Source organism: Amblyomma americanum, chromosome 1 (genome assembly GCF_052857255.1).
Source record: "Amblyomma americanum isolate KBUSLIRL-KWMA chromosome 1, ASM5285725v1, whole genome shotgun sequence".
Lineage (NCBI taxonomy): Eukaryota > Metazoa > Arthropoda > Arachnida > Ixodida > Ixodidae > Amblyomma > Amblyomma americanum.
Genome location: NC_135497.1, coordinates 92,853,130 through 92,877,535, shown reverse-complemented (window position 1 = coordinate 92,877,535; position 24,406 = coordinate 92,853,130). Strand labels below are relative to the sequence as shown.

The 24,406-nt window shown below is 44.1% G+C and overlaps 1 protein-coding gene across 2 annotated transcripts in view; it reads left to right on the top strand.

Moving 5' to 3' along the window:
• The window catches only part of LOC144113239 (pre-mRNA-splicing factor CWC22 homolog), a 65,372-nt gene that overhangs the window by 36,822 nt on the left and 4,144 nt on the right, over positions 1 to 24,406 (top strand). For both annotated transcript variants that reach the window (XM_077646214.1, XM_077646215.1), the window contains exons 7-18: positions 71 to 164; positions 248 to 376; positions 3,872 to 4,007; positions 5,047 to 5,150; positions 5,323 to 5,425; positions 5,513 to 5,575; positions 5,632 to 5,715; positions 6,207 to 6,352; positions 10,800 to 10,877; positions 13,103 to 13,255; positions 13,776 to 13,903; positions 17,565 to 17,666. In XM_077646214.1, coding sequence (XP_077502340.1) covers positions 71 to 164; positions 248 to 376; positions 3,872 to 4,007; positions 5,047 to 5,150; positions 5,323 to 5,425; positions 5,513 to 5,575; positions 5,632 to 5,715; positions 6,207 to 6,352; positions 10,800 to 10,877; positions 13,103 to 13,255; positions 13,776 to 13,903; positions 17,565 to 17,666 — 1,320 coding nt within the window. The remainder of the gene's footprint in view (positions 1 to 70; positions 165 to 247; positions 377 to 3,871; positions 4,008 to 5,046; positions 5,151 to 5,322; positions 5,426 to 5,512; positions 5,576 to 5,631; positions 5,716 to 6,206; positions 6,353 to 10,799; positions 10,878 to 13,102; positions 13,256 to 13,775; positions 13,904 to 17,564; positions 17,667 to 24,406) is intronic.

Sequence of the window (24,406 nt, the reverse complement as noted above, 5' to 3'; positions counted from 1 at the left end):
GTGTGTGCACAGCATGTTGTGGTTGGGCTTTCTGGTCCAACTCTCGTGATATGTTGACTTTCTTTTCCAGGGGCCTTTTGTGCCGCACAATTATGACTGCTCAGGCAGCATCACCTACTTTTACACATGTTTATGCAGCAATGGTGGCAGTCATAAACACTAGGGTAAGCATACCTTGAGCTTTTCATGCTATCTAGTTTTTTAGCCTTTTACTTGCAAGTGGCTAAATATCTGTATTTATTTACAGTTTCCTCAGACAGGGGAGCTCATACTGAAGAGGCTGGTCATCCAATTCAGGCGATCTTTCAGACGAAATGACAAGCTTACATGCATGGCTTCTGTGCGTTTCGTCGCTCATCTTTTAAACCAGCAAGTGGTGAGTGTCGCCGGTTCTCAATATAATTTAATGCTTACTGAAATGATTTTCAGAATGTTTCACCCAAGCACGCTTTGCAAAAGATACCTTGCTACCGACACCTGTGTTTTGTTGGCTGTGTGCTTGTGAACACGAAAGAATATATTTTAAAAAAGCATGAAGCTTTGCACAAAAGTTGACAGCACACGAAAGCACATGAAATGAGCGCAGCATGCTTTCCCTATAAAAGTGGAAACAAGTTTTATTGTCAATTCTGACAGCTATCTTGGGCACATTTGTAATAATGGTGTCTGTGTGGAGTAACGTCTAGCTTTTTCAGAAGCATGTGAGTCTGTGAACCATACCTCGGCACTGTGAGAGGTGGCTCATTCGCACTCACATCCCCTCACTCGCACTATGTCTGCTTACTCTCATGACCACTCACAATCACAACCGCTCACTTGCAATCGCGTTCACTCGCACTCACACCCACTAGCATTCACAACTGGTCGCTCACACTCATGTCCACTTACGCTCAGATCCACTCACTCACATTCGCATTCACTCACTGCTTCCTTGCTTGCTGACAACAGAGTGGATGAGAGATTTACTGCAGCGAAAACAATACTTTTAAGCGAAACGAACTTTAATTCACTTGTAGTGCTTTTCTTTTGTAGTTTTTCTCTCAGCAAAATGCTGACAATACTCGGAGAAGTTATATTTTAGATTCCTTTCCCAAGCATAGAAAAATTAAATTCAAACTGTATGCACCCGAGCAATCAAAAACGGTGCGGCCAATTTGGTTGTTACCTCATATCTATTGCCAAAAAATCGCCACAGAGTTTCACCACCGTTGGCACGAGACGAGCATTTCTGGAGCAGGTTAAAATACTAAATCTTCTAAATATTACCATTTCGGCTATCTGCTTTGTTGCTAAGGCATTACCATGTCTCATGCTATACATAAAAAATATAATAACCACATGCTTGATTTGCGTCGCAGGGCTCCTTCAAGTACACGGTAGAAACAAGAACCTGTGGCATTACCAAAAAGCGTGCTTGGTTTTTGTGTCTTTTCCAAGCTTGAGCCAAGCTTGCGCAGTTCGGGGGTCGGGCCAAGTAGATCGGGTTCCTCATGTGAGCAATGGAAGGTCCTTCTGTCTCCGGGTCCAGTCAAGTGAAATAATTGCGGCCAGTGCAAAACTCTACCATGCACACAACCGGGCACAAAAAAACCTAAATGCGCACTGGTGTACTGGAGAACCCACCTTACGCTAATTTTTGCCGATAAGCGGACAGTCGTTTCAGTAGCAAGCTTTGGAAGAGAGTTGCCATCTGGGTCAGTCGCTGTGTGTGCCTCATCTTTTCTGAGTCCTTCGACTTTTGACTGGTTTAATATAAGCATTGGAACTCTGCGCATATAAGCTCGAGCTGTGTAGGAGGGGTGACAAGAGATATCTACCTTTTTAGTTGTCTCAATTCGAAATTCGGTCAAAGGGTCCGATGCAACCCGTAGCGGCTCATTGCACCCATGAACGCCTGTGGCCATGCCAGCTTTCAACTAGTAATGCGAACAAGAGTGAATGGTTGCCGTTCCTGCGCCAACGGAATCCTCTTCTTCGGACATCCAAAGACACCGGCATGCTGCCTTGCCCTTGAGTGCCTTCGGCAGTGAATATTTGCTCCCCTCAGCTGCCAACAACATGAAAATGGCTAAGTGGATATTATTGTCACGGAACACACGCAGCAAGCTTTGCTTTTGTGTCAACCCACCACTCACGTCCACTCAAAACCACTCACGACCACTCACATCCACTCATCACTCATGTCCACTCACTCACGTTCACATCCACTCACTCAAACACATATTCACAGATGTGAATGAGGCGATATGAGTGCGCTCATGAGTCAGTGTGCCGACCTATGCAGTGGACACATTTTGTTGTTGTGTCAAAAGGTGAACGATGGTGACTGCCATTTTTTACTTCATTTGGGCAAGGAGAGGTCTCATGGTTGTTTTTTGAAGCAGTCTTGCATGCAGATATATGACTGAGGTCCCACATTTCCCATAGTTTAGCGGCCACATTTTCTGTTTTTTCGTCTTCCTGTTGTTGCAGACATCAGCTGAATGACGGAACAATGGGAATTGATTAATTATCTGAACTCTCTTGAAGGCTAGAATCTAGAAACAAATGAAGTTCTGCTGATGCCTTGGCATACTTGCTCCCCCATCTGCTCCAGTGAGCTAAGCATGTCAAGCGCAGCAGCTCTGGTGAAGTGTGTTCGCACTCTTCTGTGGGAAAAGTCATAGTTCTGGCATTTTTCAAAAGAATATTGTATGTTTCTAGAAATATGCTTTTAAAGTCTGATACTACTCAAGAATGAAACGGCAGATGCCCCTCAAAGGAGGCCCTCCAGTAAGTGGTGTTGACCGAATTTCACGTCATGGCTAATCCATTTGAGCTAAGCCATGGTTCATTCCCTTTCATCCGCCACTCCCTGCGATGCCACGCTAGCAGTTCTAAGGTGATTAACCATAACGTCATGGGAATTGGTCGACGCCACTGGCCGGAGGACGTCCTTTAAGGGACATTTGCCACTTTGTTCTCGAGTTATTTCCGAGAATAGTTTTGAATAGTGCTCAGCATCCATTCTGGGGGCTTGCTCTTTCTGTAGTACATTTTATAGTATGTTAACAATGATTCTTTATATCCAGGATCACCTGTGATAGTGTACAGTTGTGCCTCTTTAATATCGACACTTTCGTCTCCTGCTAAAACCGTCTTTAAAGAAAGCATTCCACAATAACTAACCGCGAAGAAAACCGTCAAGCATTTGTTCAGAAAAAAGGGTTTGTAATTTAAGTCTGGTTTTGTGCTTAGCTGTGTGCGGTGAAGACGAACGAGGTCTTAGCAACGAGTTGTGCATCGTCCTGGTAATTTTCTTTTAAAAAATACAGTACAGTTTGAAGCAGGGTCTCTGCTACCAAGGGTGTTCACATCTCGCTAGCTGCTAGCTACACATCTACACCCATCATAATGACAGGTGCTAGTTGCATCGTTGTGGAAACTAGTACAAGTCCTTTATTCACAGGCATTCATGTGATGTATCATGGTCAATGAAAAGGTGCATCGACTGGGTACATTGAACTGTAAAGCATGAGACAACATAAAAAAAGGCCCTCACAGGCATTCGAGCTCTTATTACCTGCCTTTGGCAGGGCCTATGCTTATGATACAGGAAGGGAAATGATATCTGGTTACCAAGGTCAGGGTCTTGTTCACATAGCTTTCACTCCATATTAACACGACAAAAATGCATGGACCCCAGTGGGCTTTGTGCATTTTCACTCTGAATACAGTCTATATACACTTCAGGTTGTCTGTCGTGTATTGATGCAATATTTGCCAATTTAATAATGAGTTCGGTATTGTAATATCTGTTTAGTATTGTTATCACATGTTCCGTTTTCTGAAAACTTTTCACAACTCATCACTTCTAGTTTCTTTTTTTCAGGCTCATGAAGTGCTAGCCTTAGAAATTTTGACACTTCTCCTTGGAAACCCAACTGACGACTCGGTGGAAGTAGCTGTGGCATTTCTAAAGGAGTGTGGCATGAAGCTGACCGAGCTGACACCAAAAGGAGTTCATGGTTGGTTTTTCTTTAATTGCATAAAAAAATATGTTATAATGAAAAATTTGACAGTTTTATGAGGAAATTTGAGGCATCAAAGTTGCATGATGCATAGAAGCATGTCAGTGACTAGATAGGTCAAGTGTTCAGATATCCTAACAGTAAGGAGTTGGTCCAGTGATTTTAGGGGAACCCCACTCTGCAGTAAATTTGTGATAAGGGGCTAATTACTTATTTACATCTACCCAAGCACAACTATATGGCTACAAATGAAAGCTGTACAGCTTCCTCAGGAACTTCGCATTTGAAGAAAAACAGTAAGGAGTCAGTATTGGTGACATCTGGTCTTGCAAACACTGAATCTTGTTTGGAGAAAGCAACTGCTGGTGGCTAAGCGTCAAAGAAGTGCACCATCATGCCTTCCTGGAAATAAACATTGCAGCCTTTTTGCATTTGTTTTTATGGTGGAGTTGATTGTACAGCTTGTCAGAGCAACCTCAAGGCTGTAATGTGGTGCAGTGAGCATCTCAGTTAGCTATGGGATTCGGCTTCTGTGTGCGAGTTTGTCAGCTTGATCCTTGCAGTGCCGGTTGCATTTCAATGGACACAAAATGCAAAAACACCTGCGTACTGTGATTTTGGTGTACATCAAAGAACCGTACATGCTTAGAGTTAGCCTAGAGCCTTATGTTGTGGCATACTTCACAACCACCAGTGTTGCTTTGTCATGTGAAGGTCCGTTGATCACTGGACAGTTATTTATGTTGGTTGAATATTCACTTTCAAATTGGCACTGTGTGTTTTGTCCAGTATCTGCTATTGTCTTTATCAATTCGTATAATTTGTTTGCTATGCTTCATTTTAAAATCGGGCTTTAATTCCAAAAATTGTATGTCACGGACCTTGTGATTTTTTAAAAAGATGAGTTAAAAATTTGCACTCACAAAACGGATCAGCATACAGTCTCATAAAGTTTCCAAAACCTCCGCAAATTTTAATTTGTGCATTTTGTTGTTTAGGGTTCCGCATGTTCATAGGGTGGTTATTTTTATTTCAGCCATATTTGAACGACTGAGAAGCATTCTTCATGAAGCCAGTTTGGACAAGCGAGTGCAGTACATGATTGAAGTCATGTTTGCTATACGCAAGGATGGATTTAGTGTAAGTTTTGCTGAATTCTTGGTTCAAGTTTGCAATTTTCATGGAAGAATGTCATCCGGATTTTATTGATTAAATGCTGTTTGAACAATTACTTTGCACCATTTATGTGTTGCTTTTGCAGCAGAAATTGTTGGCAGTTAGTTCCTCATCTCTTTTTTTTTTTTTCTTTTAGGCCCACCCCAGTGTTGTGAAAGAGCTTGAATTGGTAGAAGAAGAAAGCCAGTACACTCACTTGTTGGCTTTGGATGACACGCTGGATGGGGAGGATATGCTGAGTATGTGCGCTTCGCATTAGCATTTCCAGAATACATGGACTTTGGGTAAAGCATTTATTCCTTTGCTCTCGTTCTTTACCTGTCTAGATGTGTTCAAGTTTGACCCCGAATACATAGAAAATGAAGAGAAATACGCTGAAATAGCTAAAGGTAAGGTGGGCGCAAGTGCGATTGTCTTTTCGTTTCTAATCCGTTGGCTTTTTCAGACATATTGGGCAGTGATGAAGAAGGTGATGAATCTGGTGATGAGTCCGATGATGAGGAGGAGGAGGAGGAGGAAGAAGCTCAAGGTGAGCCTTTGATAATTGTGTGTGTGTGTGGGGGGGGCATCTCTTTGTTGGGGAAAAAATGCCTAATGTGATATGCAACAGCCCTCAAGTGTATCCAGTAGCTATTGTGACACACTGTCCCACAAATGTTTTTTTATTTATTTTCTTATGTTGTGTATATATATTTTATGTTGTTTGTATTTTTGTCATGTGGTGAAACTGTTTATCTTCAAGGCTTTTTTAAAGTTATTCTAGTCTGAGTAATAAGTTAAAAATGTGTGAAGCACAACATGCACTTGTTGGCTCCTGTGACCGCTAAAAATACTACCCCACCTTAATTCCTGGAGCCTCATCATTGCCTGCAAACCGTTGGCTCACATTAGTGAAGAAATTTGGTGAATCTAGTGTGCACATGTCAGTTATGAGGCCTTATACATTCTGAGATGTGTTGAGGTTTAGGTTACTACTCTGGACATGTACAGATATTTTTGACTTTCAATTTGATTTTACAGGAGGCGAAAATGGTGAAATTATAGACAACACTGAGACTAACCTAGTGGCTCTAAGAAGAACAATTTATTTGACCATCCAGTCTAGCCTCAACTTCGAAGAATGTGCTCACAAGTTGCTGAAGCTTGAGCTCAAGCCTGGACAAGTGGTGAGGCCCCTGTCAATAAATGATTGCATTGTAGTCTGCCAGACACGTTGTTTGCTTCTCCCAACCTCTAGGCGTTAGGTCGTTAGGTGACATGTAAGGGTTTTTGTAGTGTTCTTTGTATTTGGTTGCAAAATAGCTTGTATCCATTATCAAGATACATCCGAGAGTGTTTGTTGTTGTTCCTTATCAGCAACATTTGCACACACATTTATTTGCTGATGTAGCACTGAAATTATTCATGTGCAGCTTTAAAATTCGTTTGTGCATGCTCGAATTCAAGATTTCGTTTGTAATGTCGGTAATGCCTTATATACCATATTTACACGATTGTAAGACATATTTTTTTAAATTTGAAAATCCGAAGTGGAGGGGTCGACTTACAATCGAAACAAAAACATCGCACTATAAGTAAAGGCGAGACAAACGAGATATCGGGCATGCTACAGCGTGGTTGCATTTTTGCTGCACGGCTCCGTCACACCGCTCTTGGTGCTGGCCTTGAGCAGCTGCTATGTCAACGCGCAAAACTGGCATACCCTCCCCGCTCGTGCGGGCGGCGGTCGATGGCGGCTATCAATAAACAGCAAACTGGCACCCCACACGTTGCTGCTGACTGGGGTTGCTGATAATCGGCGGCGGCTCGATAACGCAATCGCGTTCTAAGAGAAGCTCAAGCGTCCAACAAGTTTTCTTTTTACTTTCAAATGTGCGCTCGGCGCTCAAGGGAGCGTTGATAGTTGATGGAAGGGCCACTGTTCCAATCGAGGCAGCACCCCCACTTGGAATGGCAGCGGTGCCGGGGAGTGTCGGTAGCCAACGGAAGATCCAACGCCATTCACGCATAGTTTCTCTTTGGCTCTGACACATTTGACTACTGCCGGCCGCGTTTCTCAAGTTTGTAGTGTAGTGCTTCGTCAGTCGTCATTTGTGCTTCAGGTCCGGCAAGCGACCGGCGCTCGTTCACAGCTGCATTCAAGATGGCTGCCATTTTTTACGCCGAAGAAACAAACAGCCGCGTATCGGTCCGCAAGTTCGATATTCGCAACGGGTGATACGGCGTGGCAGCTGCAATGAGGAAAATTTTCAGCTGTTCCACGTGATGTCGTGATGTGGCTGTTTGCGAAGTGTGGGATTTCGCTGGACGACGATGTTAGAACGACGGGCTGTGGGACGGCAGCAGCGATCACGACGGCAGCGCTAGTGAGGACAATGGCACAAATTAAGTGTGGACAAGTAGTCCAGTGACTAATACATTTTTGTTTTGGAATGTGCCCACGGGTACACCCGCGCGCGGCAGCTGATAGCGGCTGGCGATAAACGGCAGCCGCTGGATAATGCTATCCCGTTCAACTATTCAAGGCCAAGCTTAAACAACCTCTGAAGTTTTTTTCTTATTTTTCGAAAATGTGATTTGGGGGGGTCGACTTACAATCATGTAAATAGGGTATTTCTACAATTCTTCCTGTCTGTCCCACCTCGAAAAGTTTCAATTTGAAGCATAGAAATATCACTCCTGTGGTGGCCAAATATAATGTACTCACTTCTTTGTGTTCATAACGGTGTGTCTAAGTCTTGGTGAGAATTAGAACTTCAAGCAGAAATAATTGTGTTGGCGTGAAAAGATGACAGTTGTGTGCTTTCAGCAGCATTCAACATGTTTATTGTACTTTAGGTGATGGTAAGCTTTCTCAAAGTATGCTGGAAATTTTGATTTCTAGCCCAGGATAAACAAAGCCCATACAGTGTTTTGTTGGTTTGTCAAAAATGCAGTGGAATGTCTTCTAGTTAATGAGCATAGCCAGTCTAAAAAGTGTCATGAGCCATCATTTGGTATACCGATTCTTGCCAGGCTTACAAAGGCTGAGGAGCTTCTTTGGTTGCCTTTCGCTTCTATAGTTTGGGTTCACAACTCCTATTCTGGGCTAGGACTGTTTTGAATTAATGAACTAATTTTTGTAATTTTCAATTAGTTTTTGCAGTTTCGGACTATGAGCTTCATATTTGAACATTTTGGCCAGTGTCGTGCATCATACATCAGCATTTTGTTGGTTTATCGGTAGTCGAGCCCGGATATATCGAACCTGGATATTTCGAGCTATTGGCTATATCGCACATACAGATTATCCCCTTGAAAATCTCATGTAAAAGTATAGGAAAGTAGTGCAGTATATTTAGCCTCAGTTTCTCTAGTCATTTGATATATCGAACTGCGCGACCTTAGGCACCTGCTGGCAGCACTGTGATGCTATGTGACAAGGTGAACATGGGGTGTGCTAGAGGGCTGCCTTCAGCCCTTTGTGCTCAATTTCCATGCCGCTCACTGTCATGCGGTGCAGCCAACGTAACTAAAACGTTATGCGGCCTTCGCCAGAGTACTTCGCTCGCCACACTTCCGGAGACATTGCCGAAGTCATCTGTACCTTCATATTAGTGATGAATTATTGATACTGGTAACAGGATTAGACCTGTTTTAATAGGCACTGTCTTGTTGCAAAGCACCGTCCACTGTGTCTTCGATGCACAGGAAGTTATGCTTAGCAAGTTGGCAGTGCGCAGCGACCGGTGTGCTGTCAGAATGCTGGCAGGCGGCACATCAATGCAAGAACAGCTTCACTGGCGTGTATGCAATGTACACTTGCTTACAGGTCACGGATAAGACTCTCTACTGTTACTTTTTTATACAGTCGAGCCCACATATAACAGCCCCACTTAAGACGAACTTTCGCTTATAATGAACGAGACCTGCGTGACCGCCGCAATATACATTGTTTCAATGCCACGCAATCACACGTGTAACGAACGTCATTAAGCCCTGCTGATCGGTTACAGCGAACAGACGGCGTAAACCCGGCGCCACGATGCGAGATAACCTGCCTCCGACCCCTTCGTGCGCCGGGCGCGCAGCATGTTTACCCGAGACTCATCACAGGATAACTCCTTACCCCCAACGCGCCTTCCAACATCGCCCTCCCGCCCCTCCTCGCAATTCCGCTCCCCTCTCCTTAACTCTCTTGCAAATCCGCGCGTGGCCTCCGCGATCAACCGCTCCGCCGCCGGTGCCGATCGCAGAGGCCACGGTCCGTGAAGCAGGCCTTCCATGGAGCCAAGAGGTGGCTGCACTGACGCTCACGGACGCCCCTCATTGGCGTCTGTATCTTTAGCTGTGCATCTGTGTGTCTGTATTTTTAGCTTGATTGGCTTGATTGCTGCCTGTGCACGTTGCACGTCTATCCTATCGCACACTTTTGTCACTCTTGTTGCGGCGCGGACTTTTTGATGGCTTCGTTCAAATCTCTGGCCCTGGTTGTAATTCGGGATGGTGGACGGGAACACCGGGACCATTTCCATTGTATTCAGCGGTAGAGATGATGAAAGCGGCCTGAGCGGAGGTGACGGCCACTGGCGAGCGGAACTGCTTCCGCAAGGCCGGCTTCGTCGACACAGTGTCTGATGCCGAACCTGATGCTTTGAAAGATGACCAGCCCGGCGGCGATATGTGGCAGCGCGTCGTCGGCTCCGACCTGGGGGGTCATGACATTGGTTGGAATGATTTTATTTCTGTCGATGACAACGCCGACACTGCAGAACCGTGCACAAACGAGGGCATCGTTTCTGAAGTGTGGGACGAGAGTGACGCGGAGGTATCAGGTGAGGATGAACTTCGGAGCCAGCACCCATAAGCGCGCCTGTAGCAATGAGCTACATAGGGAGCCTCAGAGAGCTTGTCTATGCCAAGGGCCTCCACGATAGCACGCTTCTGCTTTAAATAAACTGGAAACCTCCCTCATTGGATCTGCGAGGCAGAAACAGACGTCCATCACATACTTTTTCGCAAAGAAAAATTTGTGTTTTTGACAAGCAACTGTCTTTAAGGCTGTTGTCCACTTACTTCGAACTTCGGGATATAACGAACGGACGCCGGGTGACGCTCATGTTCGTTATAAGTGGGCTCGACTGTATACTGAATTTTCTATATATCGAACTATTTCACAATCTCCTTCGAGTTCGATATATTTAGGTTCGACTGTATTCTAAATAACATTCGAAGTTTGCACTGCACTTTTCCAGACATTTCTTTTGGTTGCATATGGTGTGAGCGGTCACTTCTGTGTAGGTTAGTTGTTGTTTGAAGGTTGAGTGGGATCTCCTTTGCGGGTAGTATGGCGGAGTCTTGTTAATTTATGAATTTGAACTTAAGGTTTATGCAAACTGGTGGTTTGGGCCTGCGAACATTAAGCATATGGAAATGGCTACCCTTAATTCAAACCCCTCTTTATTTGAACAAATTTTTGGCACCCTTCAGGCTTGAAGTATTGAGAGTTGACAGTTGCTAGGACAGCTGTTGTTCATGGTACCTTTTGTAGTGTGGTAGTGTTACTTGTAGTGGGCTGTTTATCGTTTAATTTCATGAGCACTAACATATTGCTGATTATCTTTGATGTTGCAGTCTGAAATGTGCCACATGATTCTTGACTGTTGTGCTCAGCAGCGTACTTATGAAAAGTTTTTTGGACTACTTGCCCAGGTACGTATATATTGGAATAAGTATGAGTTAGTTTCTTCTTGCTGCCCCTTCTGCTGTTTCCTGCATTATTTGTTCATGCGCCTGTAACCTGATCTTGCCCGCAGTGATGTGACTGCTGCGCCAATTGCACCAAACTGCGCCAGAAGGCAAAGCCTGCTGCATGCTGCTGCATTATGACAAAATACGAGTAATCTGCACCAAGCTTGCAGCGAAAGTTCATATTTTCTTAAGAACAAAATTCTCGGACGCCGAGCGTAATACTACCTTTTATTTCTGAAAATCAATCCTTAGTATATATGTGTGTGTGTGCGTGTGTGCGGGCGCGGGCGGGCGGGTGGGCAGGCACCATGCTCGCCTGGCTTGTTGTTAGCCCACATAATAAAAACAGGGAGGCGCAACAGGCCGGCATCTTGCAGGGATTTACTCTGGTGATCCTGGAATGCAGAGGGCATGCCGGAATTTTGCATGGAACTGCGCAGGCGCACCTGACTCCCCGCATTAGCGAATCACATTAGCGGATCATGCTTCGCTAAAACTCTCGAATACCGCAATTTGATTTCTCTTTTACATGTTGGCTTTGTTTTCAAACACAGTTGCTGGGGTCAGCAAAATATGGCGTGCTGTGGCACATCAATTTTTGCCGTAGTTAATTCACACAGGCAAAAAATCCAGAAAAAGTAGTAAACCATGACTTAAAACACCAGAAACTACAGTATATATGTGCGCCAAAAGTGCTGCTCTAAAAGCTGCTCCAAAGTGACTTCGGCCACTCGCATCACTGCGCCTGCTGTATTCAGGTGGAGTAGAGAAGACATAGTTTCTTTTATTTCTGTTAAAATAAATTTTATTGAGCTGAAGGAAAAAATTGTGTGTAGCTTCATGTTACTAGCATGATCCTGCATTTTGGCATTTATTTGGTTGTTAGTGTGCATTTGAAAAAAAATTTTCATGGCTCTGTGCACTTTGCCAGCAAGTCACTGTGTTCTCTCCTTTAAGCGTGCATAAGCGTAACACTGAGGCAGAAAACTGCATGTCAAAAATATTGTATTAGACGGCAACCAGGTAGACTAGCTGTGTTCAATGTGATGGTATGCGTTTGTGAAAGGGTAATTTCAGCAGCTTTACTGAGTGTGAAACCTTTCTTGTGTTTCTTCCTGGTCTCCTACACAATAGTTCTAGTCCTTCTTGGTTGCCTGCTGAATCAGCAGCGGCCAACTGCACTGTATGCTCGACTTTACCAACCCATGCAATACCATCAGCTTAGTTTATGATGGCACACAAATTTGGCTCTACTGTCGTCATGCTGGCAGGCCTGCAGCTGGGTAGCAAACATTTATTTTCAGTGCAGTGCACTATTTCGCCCTCTACATTTGAGGCATAAGTTGCTAACCAAGTATTAAGTGGAAGGGCTACCACAAAGGCCTTGCGCCTAATAAGCTACGATACAGCAATTTAATTTTTAGCTGTGTAAGACGAAGCTCTTTCACCTTGGCTGCCAGGGTTTTACTGCAGAACTATCATACACAACTTCACTGTGTAATTTACCATGTATGCAAAATCATACTTTTTTTTTTTCATGTGATTATGAGTTAAGGGGTACAATTGAGTTTTTCATGGAGTCACAACTGGTTTCATATTTTTTTTTTACTTTTTACTGTCGCACCTTACTAGCTTTGGTACTACATTCACATCATGCTTGTGTAATCCCTGGTTTAGCATGTATTCTACACGCTTGACAGAGTGGTCATTGAAGAGATCATACCTTCCAGGTATGTGCTTGAAATATTTGAGAAATCCACCATCCTGTACTGCAAGTTCAGAAAACATGCATGTGGCTTTCTTGCATTTTCATTTGTCCATATTATAGCTACATATTGTACTTTTAAACCCTCTCCAAACTGTGCAAAGCACGCCTGGCAGCCCAGGTGATATTTTAAAGAGGACAGCCCTATTGCTGAATCCTCCCAAGTGCTGGCAGTGCAGCATGTGCCTCGCCATGTTGCTTTGTGACCATTTCGGTCGTGTGCCAATTAATCTAGAAGCTTGAGAAAGGCATTGTGCAGTATTTAGGAATACTGAACAATGCACATTATTGAAATGCATTGCTTCACTTCCCTTAGCAAGAGCATTTGCTATTCTTCTTACGCTACTTTAACACATTTACCTTGGGTTCACTTGAGGTGTGCTGACTTTTTCTGCCTTGTTTTTATTTTATTTTTTTACAGCGTTTCTGCCTGTTGAAAAAGGAGTATGCAGAGCCCTTTGAGCAGATCTTCTTGAGCTCATATGACACCATTCACCGTTTTGAGACGAACAAGCTGCGGAATGTTGCTAAGTTTTTTGCCCACCTTCTCTTTACGGATGCCATTCCATGGACTGTGAGTGCATTTGGCTGAAGCCATTCAGTTTTCTCAATGGGCAGATGCGAGCAAACGGTGCAGTCCCAAAGAGCTGCGTGAAATGTTTCTAGATGTTTTTTAGCTATTTGAAATTTGCTTTTTGTGTGTATGAGTGAGGTAGTGAAGTCAAAAGGAAATAGATGATTCAGTGCTCTGATCCAGCTGTACATGAGTGCAAGGGAAGGGAGAGGCAGCGATACAGTAAACTGAGGCACAACCACAACTCTGAATAGCACAATCATACAGTCATTGTGCCTGCTAGATTTTACAGGGTCACATATCGGGGCACTTCGTTCTTCGATTTATTTTTGTTTTTGCTACCTGTAACAAGTTATGACAAAGCCTGCATATCTGGAACCTTGCTGAGTGTGCTGAGCAGTTAGTATTGCTTTACATCATTTCACTAAAGATTAGGTCAGCCTTTTTAAGTGGCCTTGTTTATGGTTTTACTTCTGATTTGTGAAAAATTAAAAAATGCGCTTTTCTTTGATGTGTGCAGGTTCTGTCCCATGTCAAGCTCACAGAAGATGACACTACATCATCAAGCCGTATTTTCATTAAGATCCTTTTCCAGGAATTGTGCGAATACATGGGTCTGCCAAAACTGAACGAGAGGATAAAGGATCCGTGAGTTTCTTTGTTTTTTCCCCCATATTGGTGTGATTCCAAAAGTTCACATTGCGTATAATCTGTATGGTTGTTGTGCAGTTCTGGCATTAAATTCAGGCATTATAAGTCTAATGAAGACATATTTTGACCTTCCTCCCTGGGGCTAATAGCTAGCTTCTTTTTGAGATTTGCTCCAGTGGTACTTGCCTGGGCCTTATGTAATAGTACTACATAATGTGCAGATTTCTCCACTGTGCACTTGCTCAAAAATTTTGTAACCTATGAGAGTAATGGGACATCAGGCACAATTAAAAGCATGATATGTGTGGAACCATGCAGTCCTATCCCACGTCTGGTGCACTTCTGTGTTTTTAAATTTTAGTCAAATGAAGAAACACAGAAGAAATATGTGTATGTTGGAGGAATGCAATTCTGAACATTATTCAAATTTGTATTCAGAACAATAGCATTTAAGCTTACTTTCCCCGCTTTACAGCTACAGTGTTTGGTTCCTTATGGCCTCAGCTGCCACTGCACTAGCTATCCCCAACAACTCCTCCTACTACTACTACCACTCATGTTAGAGGCTTGCTTGGCATCTTTTCTGCACTCGGGCTCAGTTAGTGGACCATTTGAGTTCATCATTATCGCTCTGCTGAACTGTTAATGTGCTCGAACTGATTGCACATGAATAGCCAGAGCCTAATATTGTAGCGCTATACTCAAGTTTTCTACTGTGAGTGTAGTACATGCACGATGTCCTCTGTAAGCAAGGTGAAATGTTGAAGCTGATTCTTTGTAAGGGGATTGAGGCGAAAAATAGTACACTGTTGCGTGAGGAGCATGTTTTTGTTTTGTCAGATTAGATTATGGCTAATTGACATTTAGTAACAACGTGTGGTGGGAAGTGTTCAGTGAGAAAGCCGCAGAACAATGGAATGGAAGCCTCATTATGAAACATGCCACAGGTGTTTACTTTTAAGCACTTTACGTGCAGTTATGTACAAACCAGGCTTGCAAATTTTTTAATGTTCTACATGTAGCAGTGATTTCATTGTTTCAGGTAAATTTAGCATCGTTCATGTCACAAATAGGCTGTCTTTTTATGCTATTTAACAAATTGCGGTAAAAATATTTGACCAAACGGTGACTTTGAGTGCAACTCCGCCATTTTAGTGCAGATTTTGCCACCAAGAGCAATACAATAGAACCTCGATTATGCAACTTTCAGAAGACCGCGTGAAACCGTCATATAATAGAAAATTGAGCACAACTGACGCATTGACGTAATAATCGAGTCCGCTGCTCTGGCTTTCAAAAGTTACGTAAATTTCTTTTCCCCGCGCGTTATAAAAGCTCCCATTTTCGTTCTGCAAGAATTAGTTCTAGACCGCGCACAGCCATTCTTTTTGGCGTCGAAGAGCCGGCTTTAGACGAGGGGCACGTGTGCTTCCAACCCTGCGCATTAAACGTCGCATGCACCTCGAAAACATTGACTTGGACGACATGCCAGAAATGTGGCTGCTGTGACTCTACAAAGACGTTTTGCATCGCGTAGTACAGCCATGCCAGCTTCTATTCAGGCTTCTCTAGAACCGCTGTCGTCTGTGGCAGCAGGTAGCAGTGTCTGTACTAGGAATTCGCATCATCAAGGAAAAAATCGAACACAATGTTTGCCTGCGACGGGAATCCACCGGCGGCGCACTTTCTGCAGCGATATGCGGCCTGTCAGGTGACAGCACGCCACTCGCTCGGTGTCACTAGGCCTAACGTGCTCTGCACTGAAATCTCTGTGAAAAGCTCTTTCGAACTGGCCGCCAATGAGCATAGAAGCAACTGATCTTGTTACCTGTACAATAACTTCGTACTGGTATGATCATACGATTAAAGCGCGCAGAAAAACTGGGCAGGCGAGCGAGCTACCTCGCAACGCCGGCCACTGGTCGTACGTTTGGAGCCCGAGCCGTCTGCAGGACCATCATTACAAGCCATTGTGCGCTCGATCACATCATTGCGCGCGCATCTGTCTCGATTCCGATCTGGAACCAACCTGGCTGACGTCACATCTGCCAGTAAAGAGCTCTGCCAGCGTCTCTCATTCCGGGCAGTTCTCGCAGGCCATCGTATAAAGTGGAGCATGCATATTTTTCCGTCTTATAATTGAGGCTTTTAATGCGTTATCCCAATGGGAGATTCGCCGGGCCCGCGCCAGTTCGTCGTAAAATGCGGTTCGTCACATGAACGGGGCACGCAAAATTGGGGTTCCACTGTATTCATTTTTGTGCTTAATTTCTGCCATTGTGCGTCTTCAAAACAGAAAGTGATCCCACAATCCCTAGGTTGTTCTTTTTTTTTTTTTACAAATCTTTGGCATTTGAATGTTACAATTTTTAATCGTGGCATATTGCAAAATAAAATTGTACATGCTAGTAAAAAATTGTTGGTGTCATGCATTGGAAAACAAAAGACTTGGCCTTTTTTATGGATATGCTGTTTAGCTGGGTAAATGTTTGTTTTGAATATAAATGGTGTTCTAAGTTGTGTTGTAATTTGATCCTGACAATTACCGACTCTCTTTTGTTCAAATCTGCTCTCGAAGGATATGTTTACTCCCAGTAACCAGCATTTTACCACGTTACTGTTGTTGTTCATATTTTTTTCTCTGTATTGCCACAATTCCTGTGTTATAATTACTTACATATAGATGTTTTTTATGCATTACACTCCTGTAATGCCTTCAGGGGCCTTGAAGGTATTGAAATAAATAAATATGGTCTCTGCAAGCTTGCTCTTGCTGCGAGACGTTTCAGTGTGCCGCCGACACCGTCGCATGCACTTTTTCCGTGTGAAGTAGCGAAGAAATTCCATTCTGCCAAAAGACTGATCTTGTTCGTGGTAGCAGAGATTCAGGAAGTTCTTTTTATTATTATACTGTGACACAGCTCCATCAAAAAAATAGTGAATTTTTTTTTTTACATAAATGCAAATTATTAAAATACTATTACAGTAAAAACAAAACACGGCAATAGCGCTAATGGTTATTTTACTACCGTTTGACACTGAGAAAATAGCACTGACCCACATATACGGGATCCAGAGTTTACAGGAGCACCCAAATTGAGCTGCGGTGTGTAGGTATTGCGCAGCGAAAGTACAGTTGGGCAGTGCCGGCTGTTGGCTTTTTCACCCCTCCTGTGCAATTCTAATTCTTTTTTTTTTTTCATACTGCTGGGGAAGAATAAATTTTTCATACTTCTGGGGAAGAATAACAGCTGAATAAATTTTCATTGTAGAGGAAGTCCTTTCTCATGAAAGGAATGAAAGGAGAGGGTGTGAAGTGTACCCATTCACACTCCATCGCAATTTCAGCCACTCAAAACCATGGCATGATATATTGAAGTGTTGCCTATAAATACCTATAAATATGATTACTTACAAATACCTATAAATTGAATTCTAAAAATGCCGTTCAGAGGGCAGATGACCAACTGGTGCAGTGGCACGCTGGTAGATGATTATTGTTCAAGTGCACATACGTAGTAATTTCGTTCGGTGCACAAAATCTATAATTACAAAGTAACAGTGAAAAGGGTCCTGAAATGGGTGTGGAATGCATGTTAATTTTTCAGCTGTTTAAGATTGCATCATGTTCATTGCATTGTTGCAATTTCACTTGCAGTACATTACAAGATGCCTTCGAAGGTCTCTTTCCTCGGAATTTGCCCAAGAATACCCGTTTTGCCATCAATTTCTTCACATCAATTGGCCTTGGAGGACTGACGTAAGTAATACTTACAGTTAAGCAAGTGTGGTAAACACAGATCTGGCAGCTGTCAGTAGAATTATCCTCATATGAACTTTTGAAAAACTTTGTATTATATTTTAATGTTTCTATGTTGAGAAGCAACTGTAGCTGTCTGTATAGGATTAATTCTTACGCTTATCATATTTACTCATATGTTGGTCAACCTGTTTTTCCAAAATCACTCTCCATACTTTCGGTCAACCAATACACGAATTGCAGCCAGGGCAACATGCATGGCTATGAACACAGAAAAAGAAGGGAGAGAATGGTGCCAATAATGGTCCTGTTGAAAGCTTTGCCTCCTGGTCACCTTCAATCCTTCACAAAGCACAGTAGTTGCTGCCACCATTACTATTTGAAGGTTTCACATGACCCCTTCCTTTTCAAGGGAGCCACACAAAAGATTCTCAAATAAGACAGATACTAAGATAAGCATGGAGCCCTGTCACATTGTCACCACATCAGCCATGGCCTAATCTTAAGGAAAAATCTCCCAGAATTTCTCATCTCCTGAATGTTAATGACTGTTCTCAGTAGCATTTAAGCAAGCAAGCATGCGAGTTAAGTGTTTGCAAAAAGGTGCCAGATGCTGGGGAAAGCAGCAAGAGTGCCCCTTTGCATTCGGTAAGGCCCGTTTCACATGCTCTGACTACAACGAAAACATTCGGCGTAGTCAATGACGCCACAATGCAATTTTCGGTCAGTACTTTCACATGCAATGCGTATCCAGCGAATTCGGTCGGAGGAACACGCAAGGTTGCTTGATGTTCGCATAGGCAACCCATGATTAAACGCGACAGAAACGCTGCATGGAATGTGTGGGTGATGTTATGACCAGCATACTTTTATTTCGTATGTTTTGATTAGAGTAAACAGTTTGGCTTTTGTTACAGCAACAGCTCCCACATGACCCCACGTTGCACGCTGGCTCGGCGCTCCCCATTCGTCAGTCACAGAGCGAACACGCCGACGCTGCAATTGAATTCCAACTGGATGGAACTCGATTGCAAGCCGTCTGCAGCTAGACCGATGGCCTTTCCCAGTCACAGACTGACAGAATTCCTAGCGTCGCAGGCGAAAATCTCATGCATGTAAAACGGGCCTAACAGCTTCAAATTTTCCTTGCACCCATGGAAGATCAATAAAACCTTGTTGTAGCGAATACTAAAAAAATCGTAAAAGAGTTCGATATAGCTGAAATTCGTAATTAAACTTTCGTGAGAAACACGTGCAAGAGCAGCGCAATTTAGTCAGTGGTGGCACGGCAGCTCCCCACCTGCTTAGTAAAGAAACAGGGATACCTTCGAAGTTTTAGCTTCGTTTCGAAGATGCTTGTGGCAATTGTTAAGACTGCAAAAATCCGAGCGCTAGATACCATATATAAACATGCTTAAGGGCCGCAATTTTTTTTTTTTTTTCAGATTTGAGAGGCAATTTTTGGAGTGCGCCTTTACATGCGATGTGTGAAAAAAAAAATTTAAGTACAAACACACCAATTAGGGAATGAGCGGCATTTATTCTACGTTCAGTTGTCACTCGCAGAGTATTCAGACTCCAAGCTGGTGCTTGGTGCTGTGCTCTGGTGCACACTCATTCCACAAGAAGTCGCACAGCATGTCCGCTGTCAATGCGTAGACGTTGTTCCGCGCTTCCATCACTTCGCATAGCAGCTCTTCTTCGGGAAATTTGCACAGCTTGCGTCGGAAAGTGCGCTATTTCCAGCTTGTGTTCCTCAGTGCATCCTTTTACCATCGTCGGACACGCTTCTCGGCCACATCGAATTTACTGCCCGCCGCACGCTTTTCCGTGTTTCACAGCAAACTCCCAGCCGTATAGCTATTAAGGTGCTTGCCCATCGTGCTAAAACTACAATGCTCGGCGGCAGCACACGAAAGCTACAACAGCAGTTAACACACTACCACAGCTTCCGTGCCTTTGACAGCCACAAAAAGCTGGAGCCGGTGGTAATGATGCTGACATGTTTAGCGGGAGCTCACAGCAGAGGAAAAAGTTGATGCTGATGAGCCGCGGCCTCAGGCGCCATCCGTGGGCGACACCTGGAAGCTCCTGTGCGCACGCGTTGCCCCCGTGATCAAGCACGCCGTTGCTCGCAGCCGGAGCTGTCCGCGGAGGCCATGGCACGTGCATTTCGAAATATTTTCTTTCGGAAAACAGGGTGCGGCCCATACACGGGTGTGGCCCTTACACGTGTTTATACGGTAGGTTGGCTTATCCACACTGCACTGCTAGCGCCCAGCGGCAGCAGCAAGCACCAGCTAAGGTGGCTTCCCCTCATTAGAGCCATGCCGCGTGGAAAATGGTACGTCAGAGCAAAAGGTATCGCCGTTTTCACCGGTCGAGCCTCCTCAAATGCGGCGGTGTCCATATAAGGAGGCCTCAGACAACGAGCAGCTCATAATAAGCGCGCATTATTGATGTACAGGACCATGCGGACGGACACGAGGGGAACGAACATTTGCGCCGGAACGGAGAGATGCCTTCTAAAAGAAAAAAAGAACTTGGCCGCTTAAGCTTCGCCTTTAAGAGCAAAATGCGATAGCGTTATCGGCCGCCACGGTGGCCATTTATCAGTAGCCACGTGCAGGGAAGGAGAGGGGGTGGTTATGGAGGGTGCAGTTCTGCGTTTTGACAGAGCAGTGATGAGCAGCTGCTGAAGGCCAGCACGAAGAGCTATGCCGGCACCACCGCGGCAGCCTGGCAGCCTTTAACTATGCTGACAACCACGCCTGCTTTTCCGCCTTACAAGCTCCTTAACACTCTCACGTTAAAAAGACCAGTGACGCACCAATTAGCGTCCAAACCAGTGCACAATTGGGCTTAGTTACCAGATAAGTGTCCAGAAGCCGCAATCACTGCGGCCTGGTGTCGAAGCTCAGAAAATTAAACTATGCCACGACGGGGCAATTCCTGATCGACATGGCCTGCTTTCGGGCAGCATCGGAGATAACTGGTTGGAGGGGCCAGATTTTCAATTTTCAGTTCACGCAGCTCCGCAGACCTGACTCATCCGGCCTCGGCTGCCGCGCTTTTGCGCGCCAGGAGCATCGGAGCAAGACAGATAAAGTTTGATTTAACTTAAGAGAAATTGCCATATTAATTAAGCGGCTTTAAAATGCATTAGAAATATAGCCAGCCAACCAAATTCTGAAATTTGTTTGAATTAACCGAAAGTACGAATTATCCTAGTTTTAATTATTGCGAGTTTACCGTATTTGTGTTTTTTATACCGAGGTCCATTAACATACAACAGAGGTGATGCTGCTGACGTTAAAAGTGTCGCAGAACTGTAATAGAAATGAAACTGTTTACGTCCCACTTGTTCTACCATGCATTGCTCAGAACAAAGTGTTGAATTCTGATGAGGTGATTCTCACAGCGCCACCACAGCTCCAGTGTGTGATATGCTGTGCATGTTGTCTAATTGAATTCTGATTGCTTGTAGCATTGCTCTGTCATCTATGCAACATCCAGACTTCTTTATTTTTTTCTGGTTCCCAATGCTGGGGGTCGACATATGGCATATCGACCATTATGTGAGTAAATATGGTATGCAGCAAAACATTATGGAACTATAAAAATACATGGCAAGATTGCTGAAAATTATTGCCATGAAAAGACAGCTCCAGATCTGGGTTTATCTGCAGTGAAATCTCGATACAGTGTACTTCACGGGACCACCAAAAATCCTTCGTTATATTGAAATCTCATCATAATGAAAGGCTTGGAAATTAAAACTAGTACAGGAAAATCTCGTTAATTCAAACACCATTGGACTGGAAAAAAAATGTTCTAATTATCTAATGACCATGAAAAAACTTTCGTGATGCTTGCATCACGGTAAATTTATTCTGTGAAAGACGGCAATCATTGCCTGATTTTGAGAGAACAATGCAGTAATGACTATTTTTCATGTTTTCATTAAGGCTTTATTGCATGCATGCTATTGGGAGCATCGAAGCAGAACTGCTCCAAAATCGTAAGAGCCTCCCACATCCTGCACGGTGCGGCGCGTTGGAGCTCTGCCGCTACCGAGTCACACCCATCATAAGCGGCACCATCGTGTATGTGGAGGCTTCACAGCATAAACAGCATACGGCACTTGACGGGCACGCGGTTTCGGCACACCGGAAAAACGGAACCATACAGACGGAAGCGGGGGCTTGAGGCAGTCTAAAGCAGGTCAGCGCACTAAAAATTGAGAAAGGAAACTTCAAGAGACGTGCCAACCAGCATCCGAAACATTGCTCTGCTAGGTCAGGTTGGCTGATAGGTGCTGGCTGGCAGAGCTGCTCTCACTACAGGTCGGCACAAATCTCCAAAAAGCGAAACCAAAACTAGGCAGCTGGACTGTTCTCGCCGACGGGACCATTTGTTCGTCATCAAGGCTTCTCCTTTAGCGAAAACTGTCGGCATACACACGTGGCAGGTTTCCCATCATCCGGTGGGCAGGTGAGCAGCCTGCCACAAAACCAGCTTCAGACAAACACACAGCAGCTAAAATTCGGGGAATGGCCACTATTAAGTGCTAGCGCACTAAAAATTGAGAAAGGAAACGTCAGAGACGTGCCAATCAGCATCCGAAACATTGCTCTGCTAGGTCAGGTTGGCTGATAGGTGCTGGCTGGAAGAGCTGCTCTCACTACAGGTTGGCACAAATCTCCGAAAAGCAAAACCAAAACTAAGCAGCTGGACTGTTCTCGGCGACGGGACCATTTGTTCGGCATCGTGCCTTCTCCTTTAGCGAAAACTGCCGGCACTTGTTATTAACGCTGGCACCAGCAGGACTCATAGTGAAGCACTCATCTCAGCACTAGGCGAAACTTGGTGGTGCATTTGAACCCACACAATAGCGAAAACACAAAGAAAAACAAGTCAGCGAGGCTGGCGAGACCTCAATCACACAACCACACCCTTAAAAAAGAAAAGTGGAAGTCACATGGTTTACTGTTCAGTCGTCGGAAGTCCCGCACACTTAGTTTTCTGTGCGAGACTGCTGATGATGACAGCTATCAGCAGAGAGACATGTCTTAAATCAGCGCCTCGTAGTGTTTTTTAATGCCGTTAATCCAGGGCAAGTTTGCAATGACGAGGTGTCTTTACTATGGGTGACCAAATAATTATGCACATCATTCTGAAATGTTCAGTATTTTAAACTTCGTAGTGTCATGAAATATTTATATATTGAGAATATTGACGTTCTGGTGGAAATTTTTGAAAAATTTGTGAGGTGTATAGTAACGAGTTCACTGCATTACTTTGTCATTGCTCTAATGTTTTGCTTTAATTTTTCATCTAAATTTTTGTTGCGCTGTCATAGTAGTCATTGAACAACATCCAGAAAACGTTTGAGCTTCATGCTTTCTCTGGTGTTATGCTAGCTTTAGAAATGTTTTATGGATCTGGCACTTGCCAGCGTTTCACATAGTGACCCAACTTTCACGTGCACTCTCTTGGGGCACTATGTTTTCCTTATTTCATTTCTTCTTTCACAGTGGTGATGTTAGAGTGCAGTGAATCAAGGGGCAGTATATTTTTTTTGCACTGGCTTTCAAACTCCAGCAGCGTCCCTTTAAAACTAACGTGATGGGACGTTGTAAATTTGTTCAGCTTCTCATCACTGGCTATAATAATGAATTGTACATGAACATATACCGTTAGGTGAAATGAAATGAGATGAACATCTCTGGGGAGCATTTCGCTTGGAAACTTTTATTAAGTACTTCGGAAAATTTTTTTTTTTTTTTTTCTAAAAATCTGCACACCACCTAAAGTTGATTGTGTAGTGTTGATGAATTTTAGCCTTTTCTTCAACAACTAATATTTTGTTACACTGGAAAACATCTGCCCAATGTTTGCTAAAGGTGCTTACAATTGTCATACATACTCCTGAAAAGTGTGTTGAAGTGGGGGGGGGGGGTTAAAGAGGAAGTCACGTGCATGGCTAACCACTTTCACAGTTCACATGTGTACATACAGACCTGTTCAGTTATACTCTCAGCATTTATCTTTTTAATTTTCTCTTACCTTGCAATATACAGTAAAATGTTGTTGATTCTACCCCCGTTAATTTGGAAATTCATATAATTCTGACTGCCGCTGTAGTCCCGCCAAATGTCCATGTAAGTCTATGGTGTTGGAAGCACTTGGCTCCCTTGGGCTGTCATCGGACAGGCTCCTGAACTAGCGCTGTGTGGGGGTATGACCAGTCTCAACCAGCAATCATCCAAATAATCTTCCTAAGGCCAGAACTGGATATTAATATTGTCTCCCGTGCCCCTCTTACGTGCGAACAGTGGCAGGCACGACAGTGATCAGTAGGCCCCCGTCGATAAGCCGGAGGAGAGTTCAGCCATGTAGTGCGCGTAGTTTCGTTTTCGGAACTTCACCACCAGCAGCGATGGCAGCTATCAGTCACTCATATCAGCCAGCCAGCCTAGCCGCATGCACGCCGTTTAAAAGAATGATTGCCTTGTCGCTGATATTTTTTCATTCGTCTTGGAAGGTGTCTTGCCACTCTGGCGCCTATGTGCGCTTCCCTCGCTCCGACCCCATGGTATTTCTGCTCTTCCATCGCGCAAGAACCGCGCGCTCGTCACGTGCTATTCACCATTGGTGCGGTGGAGCCTCCTGACATGCAATGCCACGTGCAAAGAAGCTCCAGCGCTACCACATTGCACACCAAAAGAAGCCGCTAA